Genomic DNA, 25,408 nt, shown 5'->3' on the forward strand with positions numbered 1-25,408 from the left:
TCTGATCCCAGGGAGCCCTCTCTCCTTGCCTCTGCTCTGGGTTTCCTCTCCTACATAAGTGAGCCAGCACAAGCTGGTGTAAATGAAAGGCCTCTGGTGGTGTCAGACACAACTACATGTTAACTCAGTAACAGTCAGAGAGAGCAACAACTCTGTGAGGTATTATGGATTTTAGTTCACAGGTGGTGCCACCTTTGGTCAGTGGAAATTCTCCTGCTCCTCTCAGTCAAAGGAATGCCTACAATAATGTAAGCTGGATTCCTAACTTGGACTGGTTTTCTTAGGCTGAATCTTGCTATTATTTTTAATAGTCATTAGTTTTCTTAGGTTTCCAAGAGCTGACAGTTGAAGGACATGAGCAGGATTATGTTACGGAATGGAGGTTAATGTGAAAGTACACTTCACACTGGCTGAAACAGTGATCAAAGTCAGTCTGAATTAAATGTGCCTTGGAGGCTCTTCTTTTCTAATGGATTATTTGAAGCTGCTCTTTGCTTTAGGTGATCAATTTGCAGCCTGCAGTCCAACCCCACATCCCCTTTCATTCCACAGAGCAAAACAGGAATGACCCAGCTTGAATAGAGGAGTATTTGTAGAAATTAATTTTTATGGCAAGATTTAGCATTGTCCTGCCCTTACAGATAGCATACATGTGCAATTTAATGCAATAGAAAATGGCAGTACTTTTAAGACATGATAGATCAATATTCCTTTTATCCAAAGTAAATACACTTCCAATGTTTATCCTGTAACTTAGCAGTGTATGGTAGTAATGCCATACTGTGACTCTGAGTGGTGTTGATGTATGGCTTTTAAAATAGTGCACAGTCACCTTTTCATCTCTCAGGCTGAAAAAAACGCTTAGAATTTAATTCCATGTATAAATTGGGGATGAGAACAGGGCTTCATTATGGTAAATGCAGAAATGAGCAATGACTTGTTAAACTGGGCTAAAGGTAAATGCAAGGCACCATTTGGCTGAATAATCTGGGAGCAAAGTAAGACCCAGGTTCCTGTCAGAGAGCAAGGACTTTAGAGATTTATTATAATAGCATGGTGGTACTCGGCAACATGGCTCTCAGGTCCCACGGCTCTCAAGCACTACTGAGCACTATGGTTCCCAAGAACATGATTCGTAGAAGACAATGACGTTTTCAGCTCTGGTCTGTGCGAAATTTGGAGCAGCTTTTGGTGTGAGGTGCTATTCAAGGAGACATAAGATGTCAGCCACTGCTAAGAGCAAAACTCTCTCCTTAAAACTTACCCATAGCGGTGTGCATGGCAGTGCAAGATGTTGGCTCTTTCTTGCCCTAGGAAAATGGCAAGGATGCTTCAGGTTTGGCAAACCAGGGAAGTATCTCACAGGAGAATCACTAAACCCAACAAGCAATACCAGTGTGCACGTTAGTGTGATATCCACAGGGTGAGCTGAGTTTAACATATTTGATCATGACAGTGGTTTTTGATAGAAGTTACCACAAAACAGTGACTTCCTCTGTTTTACTTTCCCCTTCCACCCTTGAAAAGTTCTGTACTGCACACCCTGCTCCATACTTAGAAGATGTTAACCCCAGATTAATCCCACTTATTCCAGGCGTGGGGCAAAGCAAAAGCAAGGATTTCTTTTCCACTGAGAACTCTAATGAGCAGAAGGTGGAGAAGTATATGCTGCTAGCAGAGCAAGAGTGTTCTAGCTTCTGCCAGGTGGTAACAGCAATATAGAATAGAGTTTGCTGGAGGTGATTTTTATTTTTAACAGCTTACTCAGAAACAGCTGTGCTGACCTGCCTCCTACATAGCTTTGCCTTACACCAGCTCTGCTGCCTTGTGGTTATCCACATGAGGTGGCTGAAAAACTCAAGTGGGTTTGTGGGTTCCCAAACCCAAAAAGCTTCAAACAGCTTAGTAGATTACTCCCTGATCTACACAACAGTTATTTGGAGATCTGAAGGCAACTCAATTTCATGTCACTACACAGATTGCCAGACTGCCTGTTAAATTTTACTGCTGATAATGCCTCTCCCCTGAATGAAGAGTTATAAACAGATTTTTCATACCAAGGAAGGCTCATAAACTTCTGAAGATGCTAAAAATGATTATAAGCTGCCAAAGAAACCATCTTTAAACACCTGTTCCAGTTGCTGTGCCTGTCAGCACCTTGTCCCAGTGTTCACAGGTTCTCTTTTGCTCATTCTTTGTTTTTTTTCTGGTGTATTTCCACAGGGCACAGTACTTGGGAAGATTGAATTTGAAGGTCAACCTGTGGAGTTTGCAGACCCAAATAAACAAAACTTAATTGCAGAAGTTTCTACAAAGGTGAGAAATTCTTCTGTAGTATTAGGGCTGTACACTCCAGGTAGTAACTGGTCCTCATTTGCTCTGGGCATCAACCATTTTTTCTGAACAAACGATTTGGGGATGTTTTCCAAACCATGCACCTTTCCAGACCTTTGATAGACTGTCATCTCAGCATCATCCTCGTAGAATCCCTGTGGCTCCTTAGATGCAGTGTTAAAAATAAATATGAGCTGTGTTGAGCTGGATGTGCCCTGAACCATACTGTGATCAAACGATTGTGTGTAGAGACAGGACTGAGAAGTACTGGGGATACAGTTACACCTGGCATATGGTGGACATAAGAAGAATTAATAAAAAGAATGGTTGCTTTCCTTGAATAAATTTCAGGAAACATATGGCATAATTTTGTTGAGGTGATTCCAGAACATATTTCTAGATTTCAAAAGGAGACCAAGTTAGGAATTCCCTGGATCTAATATTACTCCTATTAGCTGCTTTGTCCATAGATCTGTACAGATCAGCAGTGAATACTCTGTTAGCTGGGCATGCAAACCATGTTTGACCACAACATGAGAACAAAATTAAAAATCACGAGGATGTAGCAAAACAGGCCCATACTAAAAATGGTAACTATTGTTGTACCAATTCAAGGGCTAATGTCTTAACTTGTGGCCCCTTTGGAGATTTAATTGGGGATAAAGAGTGCCCTGGGTGCTTAATCCCACCGACTGAAGTGAGAATTGAGTGTATGAGTCCCTTTTGCAAATTCCATGCTTACTCTGGTGTTTGCAGCTCCTTCAAGACCAGTGAGGCTCTGGAATTGCTTTGCAAATAGTTGCTTGTGTACTGTTCTGCACACAACCTGGTGTGTTAGTGGCATGGGTAAAAAGCAGTCCTGAACAGACTGGTCAGTAAGCAAGGGGGAATCTGAAGCAGTCTCCATCCAGGCTTGGATTTATAGTAGTAACTGGTTACCTGGAATGCCAGTGGAATACACAAGCCACCTTGCAAATCTCACCTTTGGGGATCTCACCAATTCATGCCAATGCCTCCACTGTATTTTGAGTCAGGGCCTTGTTGCTGCACAGAATGATGGCAATTTCTTAGTGAGGTTGTGATCCAGGATTGCAAGGTGCAGGTGGGGCCATTTGGAGTAGTATCTCAGAAATAGGTAAGGTTGCTGATGCTAAACTCTGCAATTACTGAGAAGGAATTTCTGTAAAGAGGCTGAAAATCTCTTCTAAAAGGGAGATATAATAAGATTAATGGTGCTTTAGTGGTCTCATTATGTTTATATCTTCATTTTATAGGCTTAAAAAACAACATCACAAATAAGGCTGTAAATGAACTAAGCTGTTTGATATTGATAATTACTGGACATGATTATCTGTTGCCAAACAGTGATGTTCATGGAAATCAGGATACAGTAAGATCAGGAATCTCCTTATCAATTGTACACTAGGAGTGATTGGTTTTTTTAATTATTTTTTCACCCCCACCTTCTTTAAATGCTGGTGATATAGACTGTGCTTGCTAACATTGCCTATCCAGGGTAGGGAATGTAGAAAACTGCCAGTATTCTGCAGGAACTATTATTGGAGGTGTTTTTTTGGTGCATGTGATTGTCAGGGTCAGAGCAGATAAGGTATATTTAACCATTCCAATCTGAAAGGTTGCTTCTCTCCACACATGACATGCAGCCCCACGAACTCTGTTCTCAGCACTGGTGCTGAGAGTTTCTACTCTCCCTGACCACTGTGTTGCAGCCTTCCCACATCATCTTTTCAGACTGGGACAGTTTTTTATAGGCTGTGCAGCAAACAGGTGAGGGAAGTCCTCTAGCTGTAGAGGGAATATATTTTAACATTTCTCTGAGCCAGCTCCCAGTCTGGTTTCTGTCTACACATACTCTTAGCCAGATGTAAGGGTCAAGTTAAGTCTGCAGTACAGAGTGCAACAAGTGGGGGAACAGTTGTGGAGACAGCAACACCTAAAATTAGTCTTGCTGCTGAAGGAAATGTAACAAATCACAGCTAATTAATTGGGCAGGGAAGAGTTTTAAGAGTGAGACAAAGTACCTCAAAGTAGTTTTGCCCCACAGCTCCCATGAGAACAGCCAAGGACAAGCTTTGAAGCTTTGCTTCATAATTATGTTTTGTGGATTTTTAAGTAGAAATGTTGTGACAAATTGAGGGGTCTTCAAAAGCCCCTTTTGAAAAGGAGGGTGAGTTTTTCTTAAAGGTCTCTGACACAACACTAAGTCTCTGTGAGAACTGAGTACCTTAATCTTTTTGAGAATTTTGAAACCCACCTTTCAAAAGCCTGAAGGACAGCAGGTAGAAGACCCATATAATTCCTATGCAGTGGTAGCGTTCTACCATGGACTGTGGAAGCAAAATCCGCTTGTATATGAATGACTGTGAAGATCCCATCATTTGATGTCAGGCACCTGCTAAAACCTGCCCTGTCAGGCAGCAGTAATTTTTATTATTAAATCCCTTGGAGTGAATTAAAGTAAATTGATACGAAATTATCAGTTTTTACATATTATATATATCTATATCTATGGTTTATTTTAGAACAAGTTGGTTGCAAAGGAAACAGGTATGTAGCCATTTTGGCTTTTATTATCTATGGTAACATAGCAATATAAAGGCATAAAGGTATTGCAAAGGAAAACATGTATTTAGCTGTTTTGCTTGTAATATAGCCACCCAAGAAGATGTGTAAGGGAAAAGAGAGAAAGAAAGAGAGAAAAGAATAAAAATTTTATAGTCACCAGTCAAAGGTCTCTGGCAAACTTAGTTGTTGGGTGTCACCGGTGTCTTGGTCTGTCAGGCAGTGGTGGGGGAGAGAAGCCCACGAAACACACCCTCCTGATGCCTCCCTGTGTGTGTGTGGAGGGCCCTTTTTGCAGAGGCATGATGTTTTTGCAGAGGCTGGAGGTGCTGGTTTTTGCAAAGTCATTCCAGGCTTGGGAGAGGTGTATGCTTTGAGGGCACCCCTGCTAATAGGCCTTCTCAGGGCCTCTTGATGGGTGTGTGCACGCAGGGCCCCTTTTGACACAGCTCGTGGGAGGCAAACATCACACACCCAGAGAGTGCCACTAGTCTCCTTTAGATAAAGATCGCACACCTAAAGAAGCATCTCACAACCGAGACTTCACCCCTATGCCCTCACAGTTTATGTGTGGTCTCCTCCCCTCAGCCTTATCTTCAGTCTCCTGGCAGCAGCTTCTTTGGCCAGCTGTCCTCACACAAGCTGTGCTCTTGCATCCTAAAAATCTCTGCATCTCAATCTTTGCAAAGATAAATGTTCAAACAAGAAGTGAGTTAGGATAATACAGAGGGAGGAGTTTTAATATTCTGCTAACAAACTTCATCTTGAGTTTCCTGTTGAGGGGGTGTCTTTCTTTGGCTGGTTGTAATTCTCCTGTGAAAAGATTCAGTTTGTCACCCTGCACCAGCCATATTGAACATGGATTTTAGAATCTTTTCATAAGAGGGCCCAGCTGTAAACTATGAATACCAGGGAAGCTGACTAAAAGGCAGTTTCTAAAAAAAAAAAAGACTTTTTTCCTGTGATGCCCAAGAGAAAAGCCACTTTGGGCAAAGTATATTTATCTATATCAGCTTTCAGAAGCTGAGCATAACTGAAGGTAAGCACACAGTTTGTTTTAGGAGGAAGAAGGCAGCCTTATGTTATTGATGAATAACATCCCAGCCTGGTGCTACCTGCAGTCATGTAATAAGTAAAATAATTCAGCAAGCTTCAGAAAGCAACTGTCCATAAATAACCTTACATCAGTACTACGGCTGTCTGACAGTGTGTCTGCATGGTGCAGTATCAAGGCATATAACATACAATGGTTTGACTTCACTCTCTTCTATTCTGGCTGTGACCAATAGATATCTGGGTGTACAAAAGCACCATGGTCAAGATTTGGGACTGGTGACAATTTATTTTGTGAGATTGGTAAAGGAACAGCAGCTGGAAGAGGAGGAGAAGTAGTGAGATAAAACTGTCAGGTCCACATGAACACAGACCATGTTCGGTGATGTGCTTGGCCTGGTCTGTCCTGCCATGATGCACTGAAAGTCACTTACAGGTATCTTCAGCTGTGCTGTGCTTTGGTCTTACTGGGACAGGAGGGGTTGTGGTGGTATTTACTGTGATGGATCTGTAGCTGGTGCAAAGCAGCCTTGCTCTGCTGGCATCAGCTTGACGACTGAACTTCAGCTGAAAATCTCTCCTCGGGTATCTGGTGTGTTTCTCTTGGGCTGCAATAGTCTATGAGAACTGGCTTTCTGCTCCACTGCTAATGAAGTGAAACACAGGAAAAAAGCTCATCATTAGCTGTGGAAACAACTGATTGCTTAGGAATTGCATTACTGCTGTAATCAACAGTATATTAAAAAAAGAGCATTAGAACTTCTACTTCCACAGAAAAATGAAGGAAGCACTAATGTCTGCACTGTTCCTGGAGATTTCTATGTAAATTGATAAGTTCCAGTTGCTGCACGTTGGTGTAAAGTTATTCTGCTGCCCGTCTTCCCTGTGTTTTGGGGATGGGGCGTCATCTGTCACTTACAGCATGGTCTGTCTTTTTATAGGAAGTCAAAGTTTATGGCAGAGGGAATCCAATTAAAGTTGTAGCTGTTGACTGTGGGTTGAAGCACAACATTATCCGTCTGCTAGTTAAGGTAAGTCAGTGCTTGATGTCCCCTATCTCTTGTTTTGCTTTGACAAGGGCCTTGCCTGTACTCACTAGCCTTCCTTCCACCTGCACACAGCCCTTCTAGTAGCAGTTGCCCTCCTAAAATCCGGTACAGTTTTTAGGATGACTTTCATGGACTAGGAAGTGTTTTCTGAACTTGATACACTGTATTGAGGGGGTAAGGAATACGACCTGTCCAGCAGCCTCTCAGCTGTGAGAAGAACCCCTTGAAGATGAGTTGTCATAAGATGAGGCACAACTGCTCTAAAGGACAACCAAGAAAGGTCAACCCAACACTGTAAAAAATAAACGGGAAAAAAGTTTCAGTGAAGATGGTGAATAGTTGAAACAAGCCCAGGGAAATTGTGGAATGTCCGTCCCTGAAGATATTAAAAACACAGCTGACCCAGGCCCTCAGCAACCTGCCCTAAAGTTGAAGTTGTCTCTGCATTGAGCAGACCTCCTAAGGTTCCTCCATCCTCAGTTTTTCTTTGACTACAGGATTCTGTGAAAATCTTTTCCTGTTTATAACACAGTGATGCAGCAGTGCTTGCTTCTTTAGCCACGAAGGCAGACTGAAGGCAGTGTCCTCTCATTCCCTAGATGTAAAGGGTTTCTCTGATTCTGTTTTTTAATTTGTGTGGATATTTGTCTCATTTTTGATGTGTAGGACTATTTCTGGCATGTCACAGAACAGAGCTGTGAAAACCTAATTTAACAGTCAGAATGCATGCACTGTGTAGAAGTGAACATATTTTACATATGTACATGCATGAAATCCAGACTCAGCCTTTGGGACATGAGAGAGGAACAACCTCCTGACACAAATTCATTTGTTTCCCTCCTGCCCCCGTTTCTTGTTCCCTTGGGGTTTTTTTGTGTTTGTTTGTTTGTTTGTTTTTTAGCGAGGTGCAGAAGTACATTTAGTTCCATGGGATCATGATTTCACCAGCATGGATTACGATGGGCTCATAATTTCTGGAGGACCAGGGGATCCCATGATGGCCCAGGAGGTGATTCAGAATGTCAGAAAGGTACAGTGTAATATCCATAGGCTGATTATACTTGTTAATTTGCCTTTTGTTCTAGTGCCTGAAATCCAAACAGTTGGTTGTATTAACGTGTTGTGGGCCAAATGTTGTTCAGTCATTTCAGCTGCCTGGAATATTCCTTGTGTTGGTCCACTGGGAGTTGTCTCCAGCCCAGTAGTTACAACAAGGCTACATAGACCTTTACTGGTGCCTTAAAGTACACTGTGCTCTTTCAGGACCTCTGGGACATTAGGAAAGAACAGCATTGAATTCAGGGCTCCCATTTGCAATAATGCTGCACACTAAATGGTTGTAATACAGAGTGTCATTGCTTATTCCCCTCGACTAATCTGACACCAAGCTGTGCCCTGAGGCTTCCCTCTGAAGGAGGGAAGAGAAGGAAACTTTCCTTCCTAGGCTGTTGCCAAGTCTGTGAGGGAACTAGCATAGTTTATGCTGGAATTGCTGAATGGAGACACTCCAATATCTCTTGAAAACCTTTTCATTTTAGGTTCTGGAGAGCGATCGCCCAGAGCCCCTGTTTGGAATTAGCATGGGGCATCTAATCACTGGAATAGCAGCTGGAGCTACTTCCTACAAGATGCAGATGGCCAACAGGTGTGGCAGCTCTTCTGCTTTCCAGGGCCTAGACAGACCACTTGAGCATTGTGAAAGGCCACAGAGCAGCAGTGCTTTGCTGCTGAACTGCCTTAGCAGCAGCGAGCATGTCAGTGGCATTGCTTCTTCATCCCAGCCATTCTCCTCGCCTTTAATTTAAACTGCCGTGTCATGCAGTACTGTTTTTGAGGGTGTTTTGGAAGTGTTTGATGTAATTGATTCCCATCAAGCTGAAGGATAGCAAAGTTTCTCCTAGGTTTTATTATCTTCTGAATGGCTGCCAGCATTGAACAGCTACACTTGAACTGCTGTGTACAGCCTCATAGTTACCAGCTCCTCCTAACTGTGGCATTTGGACACATCTGGCACTTCTGTTCTCTGACTGTTTTTTTTCTTCCAGAGGCCAGAACCAGCCTGTCCTGAATGCAGTGAATGGACAGGCTGTCATCACTGCTCAGAACCACGGCTATGCCATTGACAGCTCTACCCTCTCATCTGGCTGGAAGCCTCTCTTTGTGAACGCCAACGACCAAACGACTGAGGTGAGCTCATACTTTATTCCAGAGACCTGCACGAAGAAGCCTCTAGTGAGCTAAGACTCTCTGGCTTTATTGCACCTCCTGGAAGCTTGCTGTCAGGTTACAGTTAGTTATCAGGGCTGAACGTGATGATCTGACCATCTACTTTACTTGGAGCTTACCTTAAAGCCCACAATGGGTTAGCCTTTACCACTGTTTGCTGGACCAGCACAAAGTGTAGGATTGTCACAGTGACTTTAGTATTGCTCTTTAACAGCTGCCTCATTAATTTCCCTACCATTAGTTGTGCTCACTCAGTTACCATTTCCTCAGGGCTTGTGCAACCCACTGCAAGCCTGTGCCACCATTTTGTTGTGTTGGTTCTGTATTGCCAAGCACAGAAAAGAAATATTATTGCAGTCTAATTTCGTCTGTTATTGTAAATAGAATTTCAACAACTAAAGTCATGAGGGAGAGAGGCTGCCTTTAGAGAACAGCTTACAGGATCTAAAGTAGAAGTCCAAAGTCAAATGACATCCATGTTTGAGACAGACCTCAGGCTTTGTAATTGCCCATTTTAAATCTTTTCCATGAGGTCTAGTGGTGTGCAAGTTAGTGAAAGTTTTTTAATTATCAGGAAATGATTGAAAAGAAGGTATTTTCAAAAGCAGTTTCTCCAATGGGAATATACCTTTCTCTCTTGTTTTATATAAATGCCCCACATCAAGTCTGGCAGATTGAACAGTGCTGTTCTGAGCTACCCAGTTGATGATTTTAGAATAAGTTTTGTTTGTCAGTTGTTGTTTTCTTTATCCTTACAGAGGTATCTAAACAGAGGCGTTACCAAACAAAATATTAATACAAAAAAATTACAGCTCAATTTCTGAAATGAGTTTATTTTAGCTGTGTTGACAAACTGAACCCTTTAACTCCCAGGCCTTTCATGTTTGCTTTAGCTGGAGTTTGGAGACAAAGGTGATAGGGTTGGACATGAGTCTCCTGGATCTAGTAGTGTGACATTCCTTTATGTGAACCAGAAAACCATTTCTGTGAGCAGCAACAGTCTCCTAAGCCTCCATAGATAGACAAAGGACCGTGTTGGTTTAGCATGGGGTGCACAAACAGGATCAGGATTGGACAGGCTGTCGTGTGCAGTCTCTTGCATTCCTCAGTTTGAAAAAGAAAAAGCATTTCTTGTGGCTGACCTGACCCATCGCGTCTGGACAGGGCCAGCACAGGTTTCCAAATAGTGACAAACCATGGAGAGAATCCTTTAAAGGATATTTGTATGGAACTAGAAGGAACGTGAGCATTCAGGGAAAATGGGACAGACTGATGGAATTCTGTACTCTGAGAGCAGGAACTCGCACCATAATGGATCAGCTGGGGTCAGTAGCTCGTCTCTCATTCCTGTCCAGTGACAACATCCCACCCTGCAACTCTGAACAGCACTGTGGCCCTACACGAGCTGTTGGGACTCCTTTGTTCAATCCTAAGGGCAGCAGATTGTATCAGGATTATTTTTGCCTGTATTTTCTCCTGAGGGACTTCTCTACCTCCATCTGGAGTTGAGGATCATGAGCAATGACATCTATAGGGTGGAGTGTGCTTCTTGGTGCTATCAGGCCTCTCAAACAGGAAATCACACACTGTCTCCAAACTCAGTTTAGGTCTGAAACAAAAGAACTAAACCCAACAACCAGAAATCATTGGATTGGACATCTCTTTATTATGCCAGCTGGGTGTTCATGGGGAATTGATTTGCCACACATGAACCGAAGAATCAGTAGAAATTTCGGGTATAAATACAGTATTCATTGAAACTCCTTCCCACAAGTCCAACCTCGAATTATGTCATAATTCGGGGGTCAAATATCATCCTGGAGTTCCTTCGTGGAGCAAGATCGCCATCTCGCGGTCATTTCTTCTGGGGGAAGCAGTTGTGTCTTTCCACTTGGCAGGTCTCCTAGCACCTATGATTGATCCAGCTGACCCCTAAACTGATTGTTCTAGTACCTACTAGGACACATATATTCATTAGTGGTTAAAGATAACTAGAATTTCCCATTAACTTAAACAATCTTTAACTGAATTTACTTCTTAGCAAAACAATCTCATATTGATTAAGTTTCTTGAAGCGTGTAAGCTGATTTCTTACAGGGGTACTTATGGTTCACTCTCTGTTAGTTCCCATAATTTCATCTACATTCTACATCCTGAAACTAATTGTAGTCCTAAAAGAAAAGACAACTACTATGCCAAAAAGCGAATTCCTTAATTGATTAAGATGCGGTTTTTATCTAAGCTAAATCTTCTAATTTCCTAAGTCATTTGAAAATGGGGCCCCCTCTCATTTCAGGTCCACAGCAGGACTGAACTCTGCCCAACCCAGGGCAGAGATCAAGCTCATGTATCAGCAGTTAAAATGAGTTATGGAAATCAAGACTGTGATCAAAAAGCATTTCTATTGTGACAGAACCAGTCAAATCAGGATGATAAAACCATTCATTCCTTAACAGCCTTGTTCCAGGTGATCTTTTCTTGCCAGCTTTTCTTCTCTGCCTATTCCAGGATTGACTCTGGAGGCAGACAAGTGTACCTGCTCTGTTAAGTTCTTCCAGATTATCAGTGTTTGCTGTTGCAGTGAAAGTGATATCTCCACTGTGCCCCTTGTCCATGCACAGCTGAGCCTTAGCAGCAGAGCAAGAGGCTCAGGGGCTCATTGGATGAGACATGGTTGGAAGATTGTGAATGAAAGGGGTGTAAATTTGACAGCCTCTGGAAACATACCAGTCCTTTGGCCTTCAGTGCTTGCAGAGATAAGATGTGGCTTTCTGTTTGCGTGTTTGCCTGTCAGGAGGTGTCTAAGAGAATCACTTTTATTCCTGCAGGGAATTATGCATGAGACCAGACCAATTTTCACAGCACAGTTCTATCCAGATGCAAATCCTGGGCCCAGAGACACAGAGGTAATGTATGAGGGCTGATCTGGGCTTGCTTTCAGATGGTCTGAGGAGTGCAGATATGTATCAGCTACGGTGAGAAGTCTTTATGTTGGTGATGGTTCTACATCTTGGTTTTGGAAATGTCAGGATCCTAACAGAGGGCCCAATCATGCATAGGCTTGTGTCTGCTTAGCTTGATGTGCAGCTAATTACAATCAGCAGCAAGGCATCTATTGACTTCTGTGTGCCTTGGATCAATGATTCCATTCATATTATGTGTATGCATCGAGTCCTGGTGGGATTATCTCTGTGTTGGAAGTTACTGAAGTGCTTAAGCCTCTGCAGGATCAGGCTCAAATCTCTTGCAAAAGAGATTGCAAAAGGAATAGCATTTTATCTTAACAGAAAAAATACTAACCAGATGCTTTGTAATAAAATCATTAACTTTCTAATACATTTTAGTTCCACTTTCAAATTTTATAATTACTGTAGAGTTATGTAAATGGATGCACACTTCCTCACTCTGGTTCTCCTAAGTGAAATTAAATTTTAATCCCCAATCTGTGACTTCACACAAAGTCTGTAACAACTGGTTGTGTAGTCACGGAGTATGACTAAGCAGCATCAGGGGATGTGGAAGGCAGAGGAGGCATGTCTGAACATAAATAAGCTATTTAGCATTTCCTGAGAGAGGAAGATGGAAGAATACATAGAAGTGCTTATTTAAATCTTAATTTGATGATGTTGATTAAACCTGCAAATAAATCTCTTGATATCAAGAAGTTTCATAGCAATCTGATTGACTAGTGAATCTCGGAGAACTCAAAACAACCCTCAGCTGTGTGTCTTTTCCAAGTCTGTGCACTCCCACTGCTGGGATGGGTTTGATAACATAGTGCCTATCCTGATAGGCTTCCAGGACCCATCCATACTCATTCCATGGATAATTCCCAGAGACTGTGTGGCAAAAGCTCTGCAGGTATGGGGTCAGGTGGGAAACCTGTCCCGCTGTGTGTAGCTGCCTGCCTTGCATGCCCTGGTTGGAGAACACTTTTCTGACAGCTGCTCTGGGACCTCCTCTGGAAGGACAACACTGATTTAGCACCACTGATGTTTAGATATCCCTGTTCAGGTCCCTGCTCTGTAGCAGGTGCCATTCCAGATGGTTCCCTGAGCTAGTCTAGTGTATGCTCTTCTGTGTTTTAGCTTTTAATGCACGTTCACTTGTTGCACTGCCAGCCACATAGAAGCAAAGCACACAGACATGATTGATGTGTGTTTTCTTCCTTATTATGACCTCCCTTTCTTGAATGCAGCTTTGTCAGAGATGTCAAAGTTGTTAAAAAATTTCAAATAACTATTTCCTCTTCTCAGATGGTGTAAATCTACCTGCTGAAGGCAGCAGAGCAGAGCTGATTGCTCAAGCTCACAAATGGCCTGTTTTTTCCTTCTTTGCTTGGTATTTATTTAGTTCCACTTTGGTGGTTATTTTTCCATAAACATGTGTTTATTTTTCCTAGTTCCTTTTTGATTCTTTCATTTCCCTGGTTAAGAGTGGGAAAGGCAGTACCATTTCCTCAGTTCTGCCCAAGGCTGGAGTGACTGCTTCCAGAGTAGAGGTCAGTATACAGATACTTGTTTATCATGCCTGTCGGTGAGGCTGGGACCTGGTTAATTCCTACTGAACCCACAGCACAAAATGGCACAGAAAACTGGTCATGGAAGTCTGAGGAGGCTTCCCTTATAAAAGTCTGAGGAGGCTTGTCTCACAGTCATCAGGCCTCTCTTGTGTTATTAAGTCCCTTTTCTTTAAGAAAGTTTTAAGTTCTGATGTTTCATGGATTTTTCTTTGCAGTTCTCCCAAGAAAGGTACTCTCACAGCAGTATAATGAGGTGCCCTGGGATAATCTGGCCATGAGATTTTGTGCCTGGTAGAATGTTGATGCTTGGTTGCTAAGCACATAAATCTGAAATTCCAAGCGTGGGCTGAATTTCATACAGTTTTGCTATCTTAGAAGGCAGCTGGACTTTGTGGGCAGCCAAAGTGAGGCATGGTTATCTATAAGCACATGATACAATTAACGTTTATTGTATGCCCTGTGCATGAATCGTGTTTCTCTGACAAGAGATATAGAAGAGAAGTCCAGTGGAAATACTCTTAGAAGTAAAAGTGCAGTGGTTTTGAAAGTGACTTTTCTTCTCTTTTTAGAACTTATGTTCTGTAATTTGAGACTGTTCATTGCTGCACAGTCTCTCTGTTCATTTCAACATCCCCTATGATAGGACTGATTTTTTTCATGCTGTTTTGACCCCTGTAGGTCTCCAAAGTTCTCATTCTAGGATCCGGGGGTCTGTCGATTGGTCAGGCAGGGGAATTCGATTACTCTGGATCCCAGGCTGTAAAAGCCATGAAGGTGAGGAGATACTCTGAAAATACTAACCTCATGTAACCTATTTTCCCTTCGCACAGCTAAACTGATCTTCCAACTATGGCATCAGTGGGGCAGGGAAGCTGATGAGGATAAGTGACTGTAGGGAAATTTAGCCATTTTTTGTTGGTGAACTTGTTGTATGAGTGAAGTGAGTTAACCACTCAGAATTATCTACCAAAGAGAGATGTTCTCGATGTTTCCATTGCAGTCTTGGAGCAGTTTGTTATTTGTGATGTGTGCCTGGTCACTCCAGGCTTCTCAAAGTAAATGGGGATGAAGAGGAGGGATATGCTCAGCTGCACCTGAGCTGGAATTACTGGAACTTCTGGGGTATGTCAGCACACGGCATGGTTGTCATAGGAGAGTGGAAGGCTTAGACAAAATTTATTAAAAAGCCCTGCCATTGAGTCCCGAGGTGCAGAAAGGACTCCCTTTCTTTCTAAACTCCTTCTTGGAGAGGGGTTTAGATGCAGCTGAATCCTGTCTTAGCCTTGGACTGTGTTAACGGTTTAAATTTAAAGGAAATGTAGAGGTATGATTAAACCACTTTGTCCCGCAGGTTTTAATGATGGCAAAACAGATATATTTATATAAATGAATTATTTATTATGACAAACTAACAAACAGATGAACAGACAAAAGATCTTAATCAGAATTATTTACTCCACAATATAAACACTAAAAATCTACTAGTAGAGTATAATATAGCGTAAAGTAGTATGGTGCACTGTAACAAAGCAATTATTGAAGCAGTTATATTAAAGCTAGCAAAAAGAAATTATAAGTAAGTAAAGATTTGATGTAACTCACTGTTGGGGAGATCTCTTTCTCTCTACCTCAAGGAGTATCCTTGGAGGGTGTCCCCAGCCAAGGGAGGAATCTCCACTCATACACCCCAAGAAGGGTTACGTCAGAAGAGCCTGACTGCATGAGAGGGGACTGGACTTTTATAGTATAAAGTGATTGACTGCTGCAACGCAAAAGATTTTGAACCCCTTATCAAGGCCAGTTTTCTAAATGGTATTTATTTTGAATAGGATGAACTTTCTGAAGGTCACGTATGTCAAGTTTTGTTTCCAGAATAGGTCCTAGAAAGGATATTAGGGCAAAAGCTCATGCTAGGAGAAGGTGTAGAAGGATAGAAGTGTACTTTGAGTGGGTTACTACTGGTATTGTAAGAGTTACCTGGGCCCCCCAGTTCATGTCTAACCTCTTGTGAAGAAGGAGGAGAGCTTGTAGAGGTGTGACAGTCCCAGAGCAGAAGTGAAAAGAAGGAATTTGAAGGAAAGGGTTGCAAGGGCAAACTACAGGTGCAGTAAAATCCAATATCCCAAACAATTGGGCTGGAGGATGTGATATCTTTTTCCCCACCACTGCCATGAAGACTACGCAGTTTGGGATCATTTGTCTAAATCTGAAATATTTTCCATAAGGATTTTATATCTTCTTTCCCTTCCCTGTTCCACACGTTTCCAAGACAAGTGCTTCAGTGAAAAAAAATCCAATTTTTCACAGGAGAAAAAGGTCAGCAGGAATTTACAGCCAGTCTTTAAGGCAGTATTTTAAGTTAGCAAAGAAAGGAGAAGAAATGTTATCTAACACCTGAACTGAGCGCTCAGAGTGAGAATCCCACCCCCAGGTGAGCTATTCCTTTGTTCCCCCAAACCAATGAGACAAACAATCACAAATTTTGAACAAACACAGAAAAACCCTATGGCATTTTCATGCTTACTGTGTACTAGGGGAAGACAGCAATTTCTATACTGGTCCCAGCAACACTTCCAATAGCATTTGCTCAAAGGATGTCTGACTTAATCTACTGGCCTTATTCCTGTTTCTTCCTACTCTTTTAAAAATGTTGTCACTGTTCCTGTTTTTAATGGGAGTCGCCATTGATTCTTAACCTCCACAACTTCTATATAGCAAATGTTTCTCTTGGAATCTATTTTGCATCTGTTATTAGCATTGTTTGCAAATGATTTGTTTGTTTGTAGACGTTTATTGCCTTACAAGAAGTTGATAAAGATTAGCATGAGTTCCCTTAAAAAAATGAGGTCGCAGCCTTTGCACTTTCCAGTCCACCTTTTCAAAAAGGCAGTAAATCATTGTTCTGTATCTGCTTGTGGTTGACATGTTTTTTTTTAAGCTTGGCCACACTTATCATTATTAGCAAAACTTGGATGACTTCCTTGTTATGTGCTAATATTTCAAGAGGGAGGAGAGTTGATTTGTCCAGCTCTGACTCAGATTTTTCTATTAATGAGCAAACTGTAGTGAACTTCTGTCTGTAGCCAAAAGAGTGGCAGAAGTCCCACTGGTATAGCAGGAAACAGATACTCTTTATTATCAGTCTATCTCAGTTTCTTATCTGGGACAGAGAAAAAGCAGAGTAAAGTTTTTGCTGACCTTTGTCTTGCATATAGAGGCAGAGCTTGTCTTTTAATATGTGCAATATCAAATAAAAAAGTTACAGGACAAGATTTTTAAAGTCATAACACCAGGAAAATTAAAGCATCTTTATGGAAAGTCAAAGCAAAAAATGTACTTTTGCTACTGTTACTAGTTGGTACAAAAAAATCTGAGAACTACCTGGTTACCCATGATCAAAGACCTACTGATTGACAAGAAAAGATTGCCTTTAGAATTAAATTTTTTGCTTTGGCACTTTTAATCTGACTTCCAACAGAAGACAGATGTGATTATGCTGGACTTTGTTCCTGTCTCCTTTATGTAAGTCCTAAATGTGGTAAACAATTTCAACCAAATTTCTGAAATGGGTGGGAATGTCCATTCCCTCAAGATTCACAAAGAGGTAGAGGCACAAAAGCAAAGAATTGGCATTAGTTCAGCCTCGTGCAAGAGACCAGAAATCTTTTATGGGACAGGACATAAGGAACGAGACTTTTTTTAATTCTGCTCTTGGTAAACTGCTTTTTTTAATTCTGCTCTTGGTGAACTGCTTGTTGAACCCCATCTCTTGCTGCTGCTGTCAGCTTTTTTATGCCTATTTTTAATGCAAATTTTAATTTTTCAGGAAGAAAATGTGAAAATTGTCCTCATGAATCCCAATATTGCTTCAGTGCAGACCAATGAGACTGGCTTAAAGCAGGCTGATGCTGTCTACTTCCTCCCCATCACTCCACAGTTTGTCACAGAGGTCATCAAGGCTGAGCGTCCCGATGGAATAATTCTGGGCATGGGTGGCCAGACTGCTCTCAACTGTGGTGAGTGTGATACAGGTGCCTTGGCCCTCCTTGCAGGCAGACTCATCATTTTTACCAAATAATAAGTAAAGTAACAAAGGACAGGACCAGAAGAAATGGCTTCCAGTCGCACCAGGGGAGGTTTAGATTGGACATTAGGAAAAATGTGAACGTGGTGGTGCTGGGTTAACGGTTGGATTTGATGATCTTAGAGGTCTTTCCCAACCTTAAGGATTCTATGATCCTGCCACATGTTCAGCAGAGTTTATTTGTGCAGGCATGCAAGACCCACATGCCTCATACGTTGCCTGGGTTACTGAGGGGTACAGGCAGAGACCTGGGGAGAGTGAGTCACTGCTAAGCTGTGAACATAACATCTAATTGCTGGGTTCGATACTTAAAAATAATTAATATGTCCTGGTTTTCAGCTTATTCTTAGTTATCGTAGTTGGATTTGGGATATTCAGACCAACTTGAAGCAGAGATCAAAAGGAAAATTTACCTTCATTTAACTTCTTGGACCAGTACTCATCTGTGCAACTCTGGTCCGTGTTGCAGATAATGGCCAAGCAGTAACTGTACTAATATCCTATACTAATATCCGTCACCGATTCGAGGACAGAAAATTTCATGTTATGGTTCTGAGACCTAATATTGAAAAAGAGTAATAAAATTAGCTGTTGATGAGGCCAGACAAGTTGTCAGCTAGTCAGATATCTTTTGAATACTTTCTTCTAAGTTTTCTAAGCTTTCTGGATTCTTTACTGTGAGAGTAGTGAGGCACTGGCACAGGTTGCCCAGTGAAGTTGTGGATGCCCCATCCTTGGAAGTGTTCCAGGCCAGGTTGGACAGGGCTTGGAGAAACCTGGTCTAGTGAAAGGTGCCCATGGCAAGGGAGTGAAATGAGATGATCTTTAAGGTCTCTTCCATTCTGTGATTCTAATTTATTATTCTTCATCTACTATCAATCCTCAAAACTGTGTCTTTGTTTACTCTCCAGGAGTGGAACTCTTCAGGCAAGGAGTCCTGCAGCAGTATGGTGTGAAGGTTCTAGGTACATCAGTTGAATCCATCATGGCTACAGAGGATAGAAAGCTCTTTTCTGATAAAATGACTGAGCTAAATGAAAAGATTGCTCCTAGCTTTGCAGTGGAATCGGTAAATCAGATAATTTTGAAGATGTGATTACTATTACTGTTACCTATTTGAGTTAGTATTTCTGATTTTGTTGAGTGAAAGCTGAATGCAACTGTGGATACTGTAGTGTGTATGCCTGCATCATCACTCCTCAGGAATTGATGATGGGTCATCAATTTAAAATGAGTCAAAATGCAATTAAGCACTTGGAAAGCCTAAGTTAATTTACTCATTGACAAGAAAAGTAAATTTGGTTGGAGTGACTCCTGTGCTGCAGCACAAAAGCCTGTAAGATGTTGGAGGTACTTTTCTTTTTTTTAAAATCTTGCACAAGCTGTTTAGACTTCGGTGTTTAGGTCCTCAAAATCAGCAGTATTGAAATATTTCTTGAGGGTCGGAGTATGAAAATAAAAAATTGATTCATGGAAAGTCCGTTGGAGTTTGGAGAAAAACAAACAGGTCTTAAACCAGGATGTCTGTTGGAGGGGTTATTTCATGCTAAAGTCTCTGGAGACAGACCTGGTATGGAAAGTGGAAATGTCCATGGAAAGTCGGCAAGGAATTCTACACATAGCTAAAGACAGAAGTTACCTCCCAGGGTGCAGTTTTCTGCTGTTTGGCAGAACAAAGCAATATTACAAAGCCAACTTCTATTATTTTCATTTTGTCTTCAGACAGTTTAGTGTCTTACTGATGGGATTTCAGGTAACCGTGTAACCAGAGTTGAAGACTTTATTAATCTGAATTTTTATCTCTCTCTGAAATGTATTCCCCTCTCCTTTAAGGTTGAAGAGGCTCTGAAGGCAGCTGAAAACATTTGCTTCCCAGTCATGATACGTTCTGCCTATGCCCTTGGTGGTCTGGGGTCAGGCATATGTCCTGATAAGGAAAGTTTGCTGGACCTTGGTACAAAGGTATGTCTGGAATTGCAAGCTCTGGGAATAGAACTGAACATCTGATTTTCTTAGGTACTCTTCTAATAGTCACAGGCACTGGAATTGTACATACCCTACCTTTCACCTTACTTGTAAAATGTTGCCCTGATTGTGCTTTTCATAATCTGCTGCCTGCTTTTCATAATTCCTACTGACTTGGGTAATGAAAATGGCTAAATGACAGATCTGCTAAATTTGTGACAAACAGTCATAATTTGAACAAGTTTTTTCAGCAGTTTTGGTCTGAAATGAAACATACTGACCTATATTCATCGACTTTCATGAGTAAATGGCACATGAATGAGGTCAAGGAAGTTGAAACATTTGAAATGCTGAGTGATAATGTAGTCTCAGGGACAGGAGAGCTGGGAGCCTTGGGCCTCTGCTGTGTTTCTGTCTAAATATGGTATTTTTGCTAGGTTAAAAGCTCATGTGGAGATTTAACAGGATGACACTTTGTAATTTGACATCTACTGGCCATCTCTGGCTATGAGGAGAGCTCTTTTTCTGTAGGAAATCCGGGATTGTTGTTTAAAAATTTGCTGTGAAAAGTAAACAGATGATTGGGGAAAACAAATCAAAAGCTTTTTTCCTTGGCAAAAATGAAGAATTTTAGGAAATAAAACTATCCACGGGGCTCTAAAGTTATTGTGTTTGTCTTTTCCTGGTTTGCTGAACCTCTTAGTCTTTCAGGTATTTCTTGAAAGGAATACTGCTGATGCGAAAATGGCTTTTCTGGCTTTGTTTAGAGAAAGCAAAAATTCACCCAAAAACCCTGGGAGTGCAGCTGTCTGAAAGGTTTATATAAAAACATTTTTCAGTAGGAAACCTCCTGGTTTTTCAGTAGGAAAACCTGGTTTTAATCAGCAAGTCTTGGTGTTTTTTTTTAAAAAGTGAGCCTGCTGCCTACCAGCACTCCCAGATTCCTGTCTGCAGGGCTGCTCTCCAGCTGCTCCTCTCCCCATTTATGCTTGTGCCAGGCTTACTTCATCCTAGGTGCAAAATCTGGCACTTCTATTTGTTATTTGTCATCCCATTAATCATATTCTAATGCTCCAGTTGATCTGGATCTCTCTGCAAGGCCTGCTGTCCCTCAGAGAGTGAACAGCACCTCCCAGTTCAGTACCAATATTTCAAAATTTACAGTGAAAAAAAATTTGAGTTTTGTTGAATTAACTTAAAATTATGTGCTCATTTTCACAACCCAGCAAAAACTCTGTTCTTTTCTGTTATGAAGATGATCTGTAGTAATTCAGTGAACTGGCTTTTCAGGCACTGGATTCTGAATTGTTTATAGTTCAGATAACTGAACACAGCTAGTTCAGGTAACCTGGCCTTTAGTTCATGTCTCCTGAGCCTGCTCATTGAGTTGAGAAAAGACAGACACTGGAGCAGGGAGGATTGTTTTACAAGCGTGGTCGAGTGTTCCTGCTACATCACCACAAACTCAGTGCCTGCTTAGGCTGGGTGTGGAATGCCATTCCTCAAACTACTTTTCTTTTTGTTATGTGTGATTTTGGCAACTGAGATAAGGGCAACATTTGAATTACAGCTTGATTTAATGACAGAGGGGGACCAGACTGAAGACAGCAGCATTAAAACAAGAAGCTGTGTTAAAGGATGGATTGATAGTATGCCCATTACTTTTTAGGAATTTAAATACAAATTGATTTAAATACAAATTTTTTCTATCTGCTAATATTAAGGCCATTTATTCACTTAGATTATGCTCATTTACCAACAAACTATATTATTCATTTTTGACTCATGCACTGAGGAGTGCTTTCAAGATTAGTTTGAGAATAAATCACGACCCTTGCCACTGGTTAGTGTGCCAATGATAAGCAGCATTATTAGTGCTATTAACTGCATAGTGTTTGCTGGTACCCACACTCCCCATTACTCTGTCATTTCTGCAGTGTTCTCCTACTGAAGTCCTTGGGGCTGCCCACATAAAAGCTTGTGTCTGTTGCATGATTGAAGCATTAGATGTTTTTATATTCCTATTTGTTATTTATAGCCACTGCAAGCACACATGCCCCACCTTTTTTTTTCCCATCATATCACATAACTATTTTCTGTGCCTTTCAAATGAAGCTGAAGCAATTAAAAAAAAACAAAGAGAGAAATATAAAGTGCTTGTTATCAATGGTATGAATTTTACATCTTTCAATTTTCTGGTTGGTCTTGGGTGTCTGGAGATAAGTCATAAAAGCCTTAAATATGGAATACGTTCTAATAAGAATTTTGATGGGGTTTTTTGGGGGGAGAGCTTTTTGTTTGTTTGTTTTGTTGTTGTTTGTTTTGCTTTGTTGGTGGTTTTTTGTTTGTTTGTTTGTTTGTTTTTACTGTTTATTTTCCCTGACCTATTCCCAGGCATTTGCAATGACTAACCAAATTCTGGTGGAAAAGTCAGTCGTTGGCTGGAAGGAGATAGAATATGAAATTGTGAGAGATGCTGCTGATAACTGTATTGCTGTCTGCAATATGGAAAACATTGATGCTATGGGAGTCCACACAGGTAGGCTTGGGCACATGGTGGCTCACTAGAAATGGCTCATTAACCTTTTTTATGCAGTGCCCTTCTGCCTGCTATTATTGACACAGTTTTGTGATTGATGAAGTGAGCTCTAGAAACACTCCTCTGGTCTTGGATAAAGCCAGCTAGGATGTGAAACAGATATTTTTAAGCTAAACCCACCTAATTTCTAGCAGTGGGTTGGCAAAGACAGTGACCTGTGAGGCCAGGATTTACTGCTGCTGAGCTGCTTCTCATTTTCCTTCACTTCTGCCTTATGACAAACAGGAGATTCTGTTGTGGTGGCTCCAAGCCAGACACTCACTAATGAGGAGTTTCAGATGCTGAGGGATTGTGCCATCAAAGTTGTCCAACATTTGGGTATTGTGGGAGAGTGTAATATCCAGTTTGCTCTGCATCCAACTTCCCTGGAGTACTACATTATTGAAGTTAATGCCAGACTCTCGAGAAGTTCAGCTTTGGCCTCCAAGGCGACAGGGTAAGATTATTTAACAAACCCCACATGCTACAGAAAACCAAATGAATGAACAAAAACGAGGGGAGCAGAACAAAAAGAGGGAATTTCAGTAATGCTTTGAATCCATGTATTATTTAAATATGTGACAGCAACAAGGAAGAAGAGCATCTGCTCTCCATGCAGTTAAAACATGGAGGCTAAATTTTCATCAAGGAAGACTGAAATTGGCTCAGGGAGAACTCTGGAGTGGTCAGGTCAGTAAGGAGCAGATTTCTCCATGGGAAGCTTCTAAAACAGTTCTTGTCAGCACCTGCTGGCATTGACCCTTGGAGAGCCAGTCCTACTGGGAGACGGGGGAAGGGGTTAGTGAGCTCTCCAGGTCTATTCCACCCTGCTGATGCTTTTACTACAAATGGAAAAACTCCCAGGAGGTGTGTGGGGAGGGAAGCTAATAGCTGCTTTACAAAGCACATGCACTGTATCCATATGTTGGCTGTAAATCACCTCTGGAACCCAGAGGACACAGCAACTGATGAGCTGTCTGTCAGATTGATGCAAATGGCACTGCTAGCTACCTTTATTTTGTTGGCTAATCATAAACTAATCAAGATAAGGATGGTCAGAGCAGCCTGTTTAAAAATTGGCTTCTTAATTGCACTTTGCAGATACTGTTGAGAGACACAAATTAATCTCTAATTTGCAGTTCTCAGAGACTCTTGTGGTTGTTGAAGAGCTGTAGCAGGCTGGAGATAAACCCTAATGTTGGGCAGTGGGTGTTTGATTGTTTCCTTTTTAGATGACAGGCTTGCAGCAAAATGTATTTGTGAGTGTGGGCTTACTGTGGGTGTGACAGGCACTGAAAGTGATGTCTTTGTGGATAAAAAAGTGAGGCCCAGATTGAAGGAGGTGAATCTGCAGTGTGTTGAGGCAGGAGGCTGGATGGGTCATGCTGTGCTTGAGCACAGGAACCTTCCACTGTATTGAGGAGGGACAATCACTTCACATCTGTTTGATTGGATCCACTCCTGGGATTTGCAAAAGCAAAGTACTTCCTTCTCTACTGTTCTCTACTTCTCCTCTATGGCAGGTATCCATTAGCCTTCATTGCTGCCAAAATTGCCCTGGGGATTCCCTTGCCAGAAATCAAGAACGTTGTGACAGGAAAAACCTCTGCCTGCTTTGAGCCCAGCCTCGATTACATTGTTACCAAAATACCCCGCTGGGATTTGGACCGTTTTCAGCATACATCCAGCCGGATTGGAAGCTCCATGAAGAGTGTGGGGGAGGTGAGTGCAAAACTCTCCCCTTCCCTTTCATTCCACCACTTAGGAAAATCATTTCCCTTTCTTGGAAACCCTCAGAATATCTATCTTCAAGGACCTAATGAATTTGAGGGTATTTATTCAGCTCAAACAATTTTTATCCAGTACTATAATTAATTAAAGTGAGTTAGGACTGTGTAATCTTGTTTATCACAGTGTGGATTCATAAGGGGTTTGACTCCTAAGGGAAGAGATCACTATGGATTACCTGAGGTTGACTTCATTCTTAACTCTTACTCCAGGACTCTGAGAGTCATTTTTTAGTTTGAGGTTCTGTAGTGGTGGTTAATTGGAGTAGAACTTCATGAGTTGTAGTCTGTTAAGATTTTCAGTGATGCCCATGAGACACAGCTCTCAGTTGGTTCTCAAGTTATTTGTCCTCTATGTTAAAACCATATGCCAAATCTCAACCTACTTCTGCTCTTCAAATCCAAACAGAACCTGTAATCTTGTTCTGAAGTTTTGACTTCTCTTAGTGATTAAGTCTCTTACATCAGAATTTAAGGTGTCTGGACAATTACAGTATTTTCAGACCAAGTTTTAAGAGGAGAGAAATGAAGCTAAATGGGTAAATTACCCACTTAATTAGTTAATTACCTATGAGCTACCAAAGCAAAATAATGAATTGTGTATTTTTTCAGTTGCCTTTCTTTCCTAATGCTTTTCAAGTAGCTATGTTATGAAATTATTTTGACATGTAAGACCTTCCTAACATCATAGTCATGAGACAACAAGCCTTTATCGGAACTGGAAGGATTAATTAGAATTTGATTTTCATTGGCAGTTTTGGCTTTTTATGGCAATGAGGTGGGTTTTTTTGTTTGTTTGTTTTCAGTGAGTTGATGCTTCCTGATATTAAGCCTCTCTGCCCAGGGGTTTGGGGGCCGTTCTGTAGAGCTGGGGTTCCCAAATACAGTTGCCTTATGCACAATCAGCTATAAACACTTGCTGGCCATACACATTTGCAGGAGGAAGTGTCAAGTCCTTGCAGTGCTCATATGTTCACTGCCTGAACCTGTGTCCTTCTCCAGGCAGGATGCTGGGTAAAGGCAGGAGGGAGATACAGGAAGAGTCAGTGCTGTAACGGCGCAGGGTGAACTGAAGCAGGGATGGAGAAGCTTAAGGGATGCAGTTTGCAGCTGGCAGAGGTACTGAGCAGAAAGGTTAGTCTGCAGGACCTGTGAGCAGGAGGGGGAGTACCTGAAGCAAAGAGTTTCTTGCCACTGTGTCTCCATTAGTTGGCACAGTCATCTCCC

The 25,408-nt window shown here is 41.6% G+C and overlaps 1 protein-coding gene across 9 annotated transcripts in view; it reads left to right on the plus strand.

The window, feature by feature from the left end:
* CPS1 (carbamoyl-phosphate synthase 1) overlaps positions 1–25,408 on the plus strand; it is a 330,044-nt gene that overhangs the window by 88,404 nt on the left and 216,232 nt on the right. For all 9 annotated transcript variants that reach the window (XR_003533439.1, XR_003533440.1, XM_027677999.1 and 6 more), the window contains 14 exons: positions 2,224–2,316; positions 6,912–7,001; positions 7,921–8,049; positions 8,558–8,664; positions 9,065–9,206; positions 12,074–12,151; positions 13,648–13,746; positions 14,446–14,541; positions 17,594–17,783; positions 18,763–18,920; positions 19,685–19,813; positions 22,211–22,355; positions 22,641–22,851; positions 23,918–24,116. Coding sequence is in view for 7 of the 9 variants with exons in the window: in XM_027677999.1 (XP_027533800.1) it covers positions 2,224–2,316; positions 6,912–7,001; positions 7,921–8,049; positions 8,558–8,664; positions 9,065–9,206; positions 12,074–12,151; positions 13,648–13,746; positions 14,446–14,541; positions 17,594–17,783; positions 18,763–18,920; positions 19,685–19,813; positions 22,211–22,355; positions 22,641–22,851; positions 23,918–24,116 (1,866 nt within the window). In the remaining 2 variants the exon portion in view is untranslated. The remainder of the gene's footprint in view (positions 1–2,223; positions 2,317–6,911; positions 7,002–7,920; positions 8,050–8,557; positions 8,665–9,064; positions 9,207–12,073; positions 12,152–13,647; positions 13,747–14,445; positions 14,542–17,593; positions 17,784–18,762; positions 18,921–19,684; positions 19,814–22,210; positions 22,356–22,640; positions 22,852–23,917; positions 24,117–25,408) is intronic.

Source organism: Neopelma chrysocephalum, unplaced genomic scaffold (genome assembly GCF_003984885.1).
Source record: "Neopelma chrysocephalum unplaced genomic scaffold, ASM398488v2 Primary Assembly neopelma1_44, whole genome shotgun sequence".
NCBI classification, from domain to species: Eukaryota; Metazoa; Chordata; class Aves; order Passeriformes; family Pipridae; genus Neopelma; species Neopelma chrysocephalum.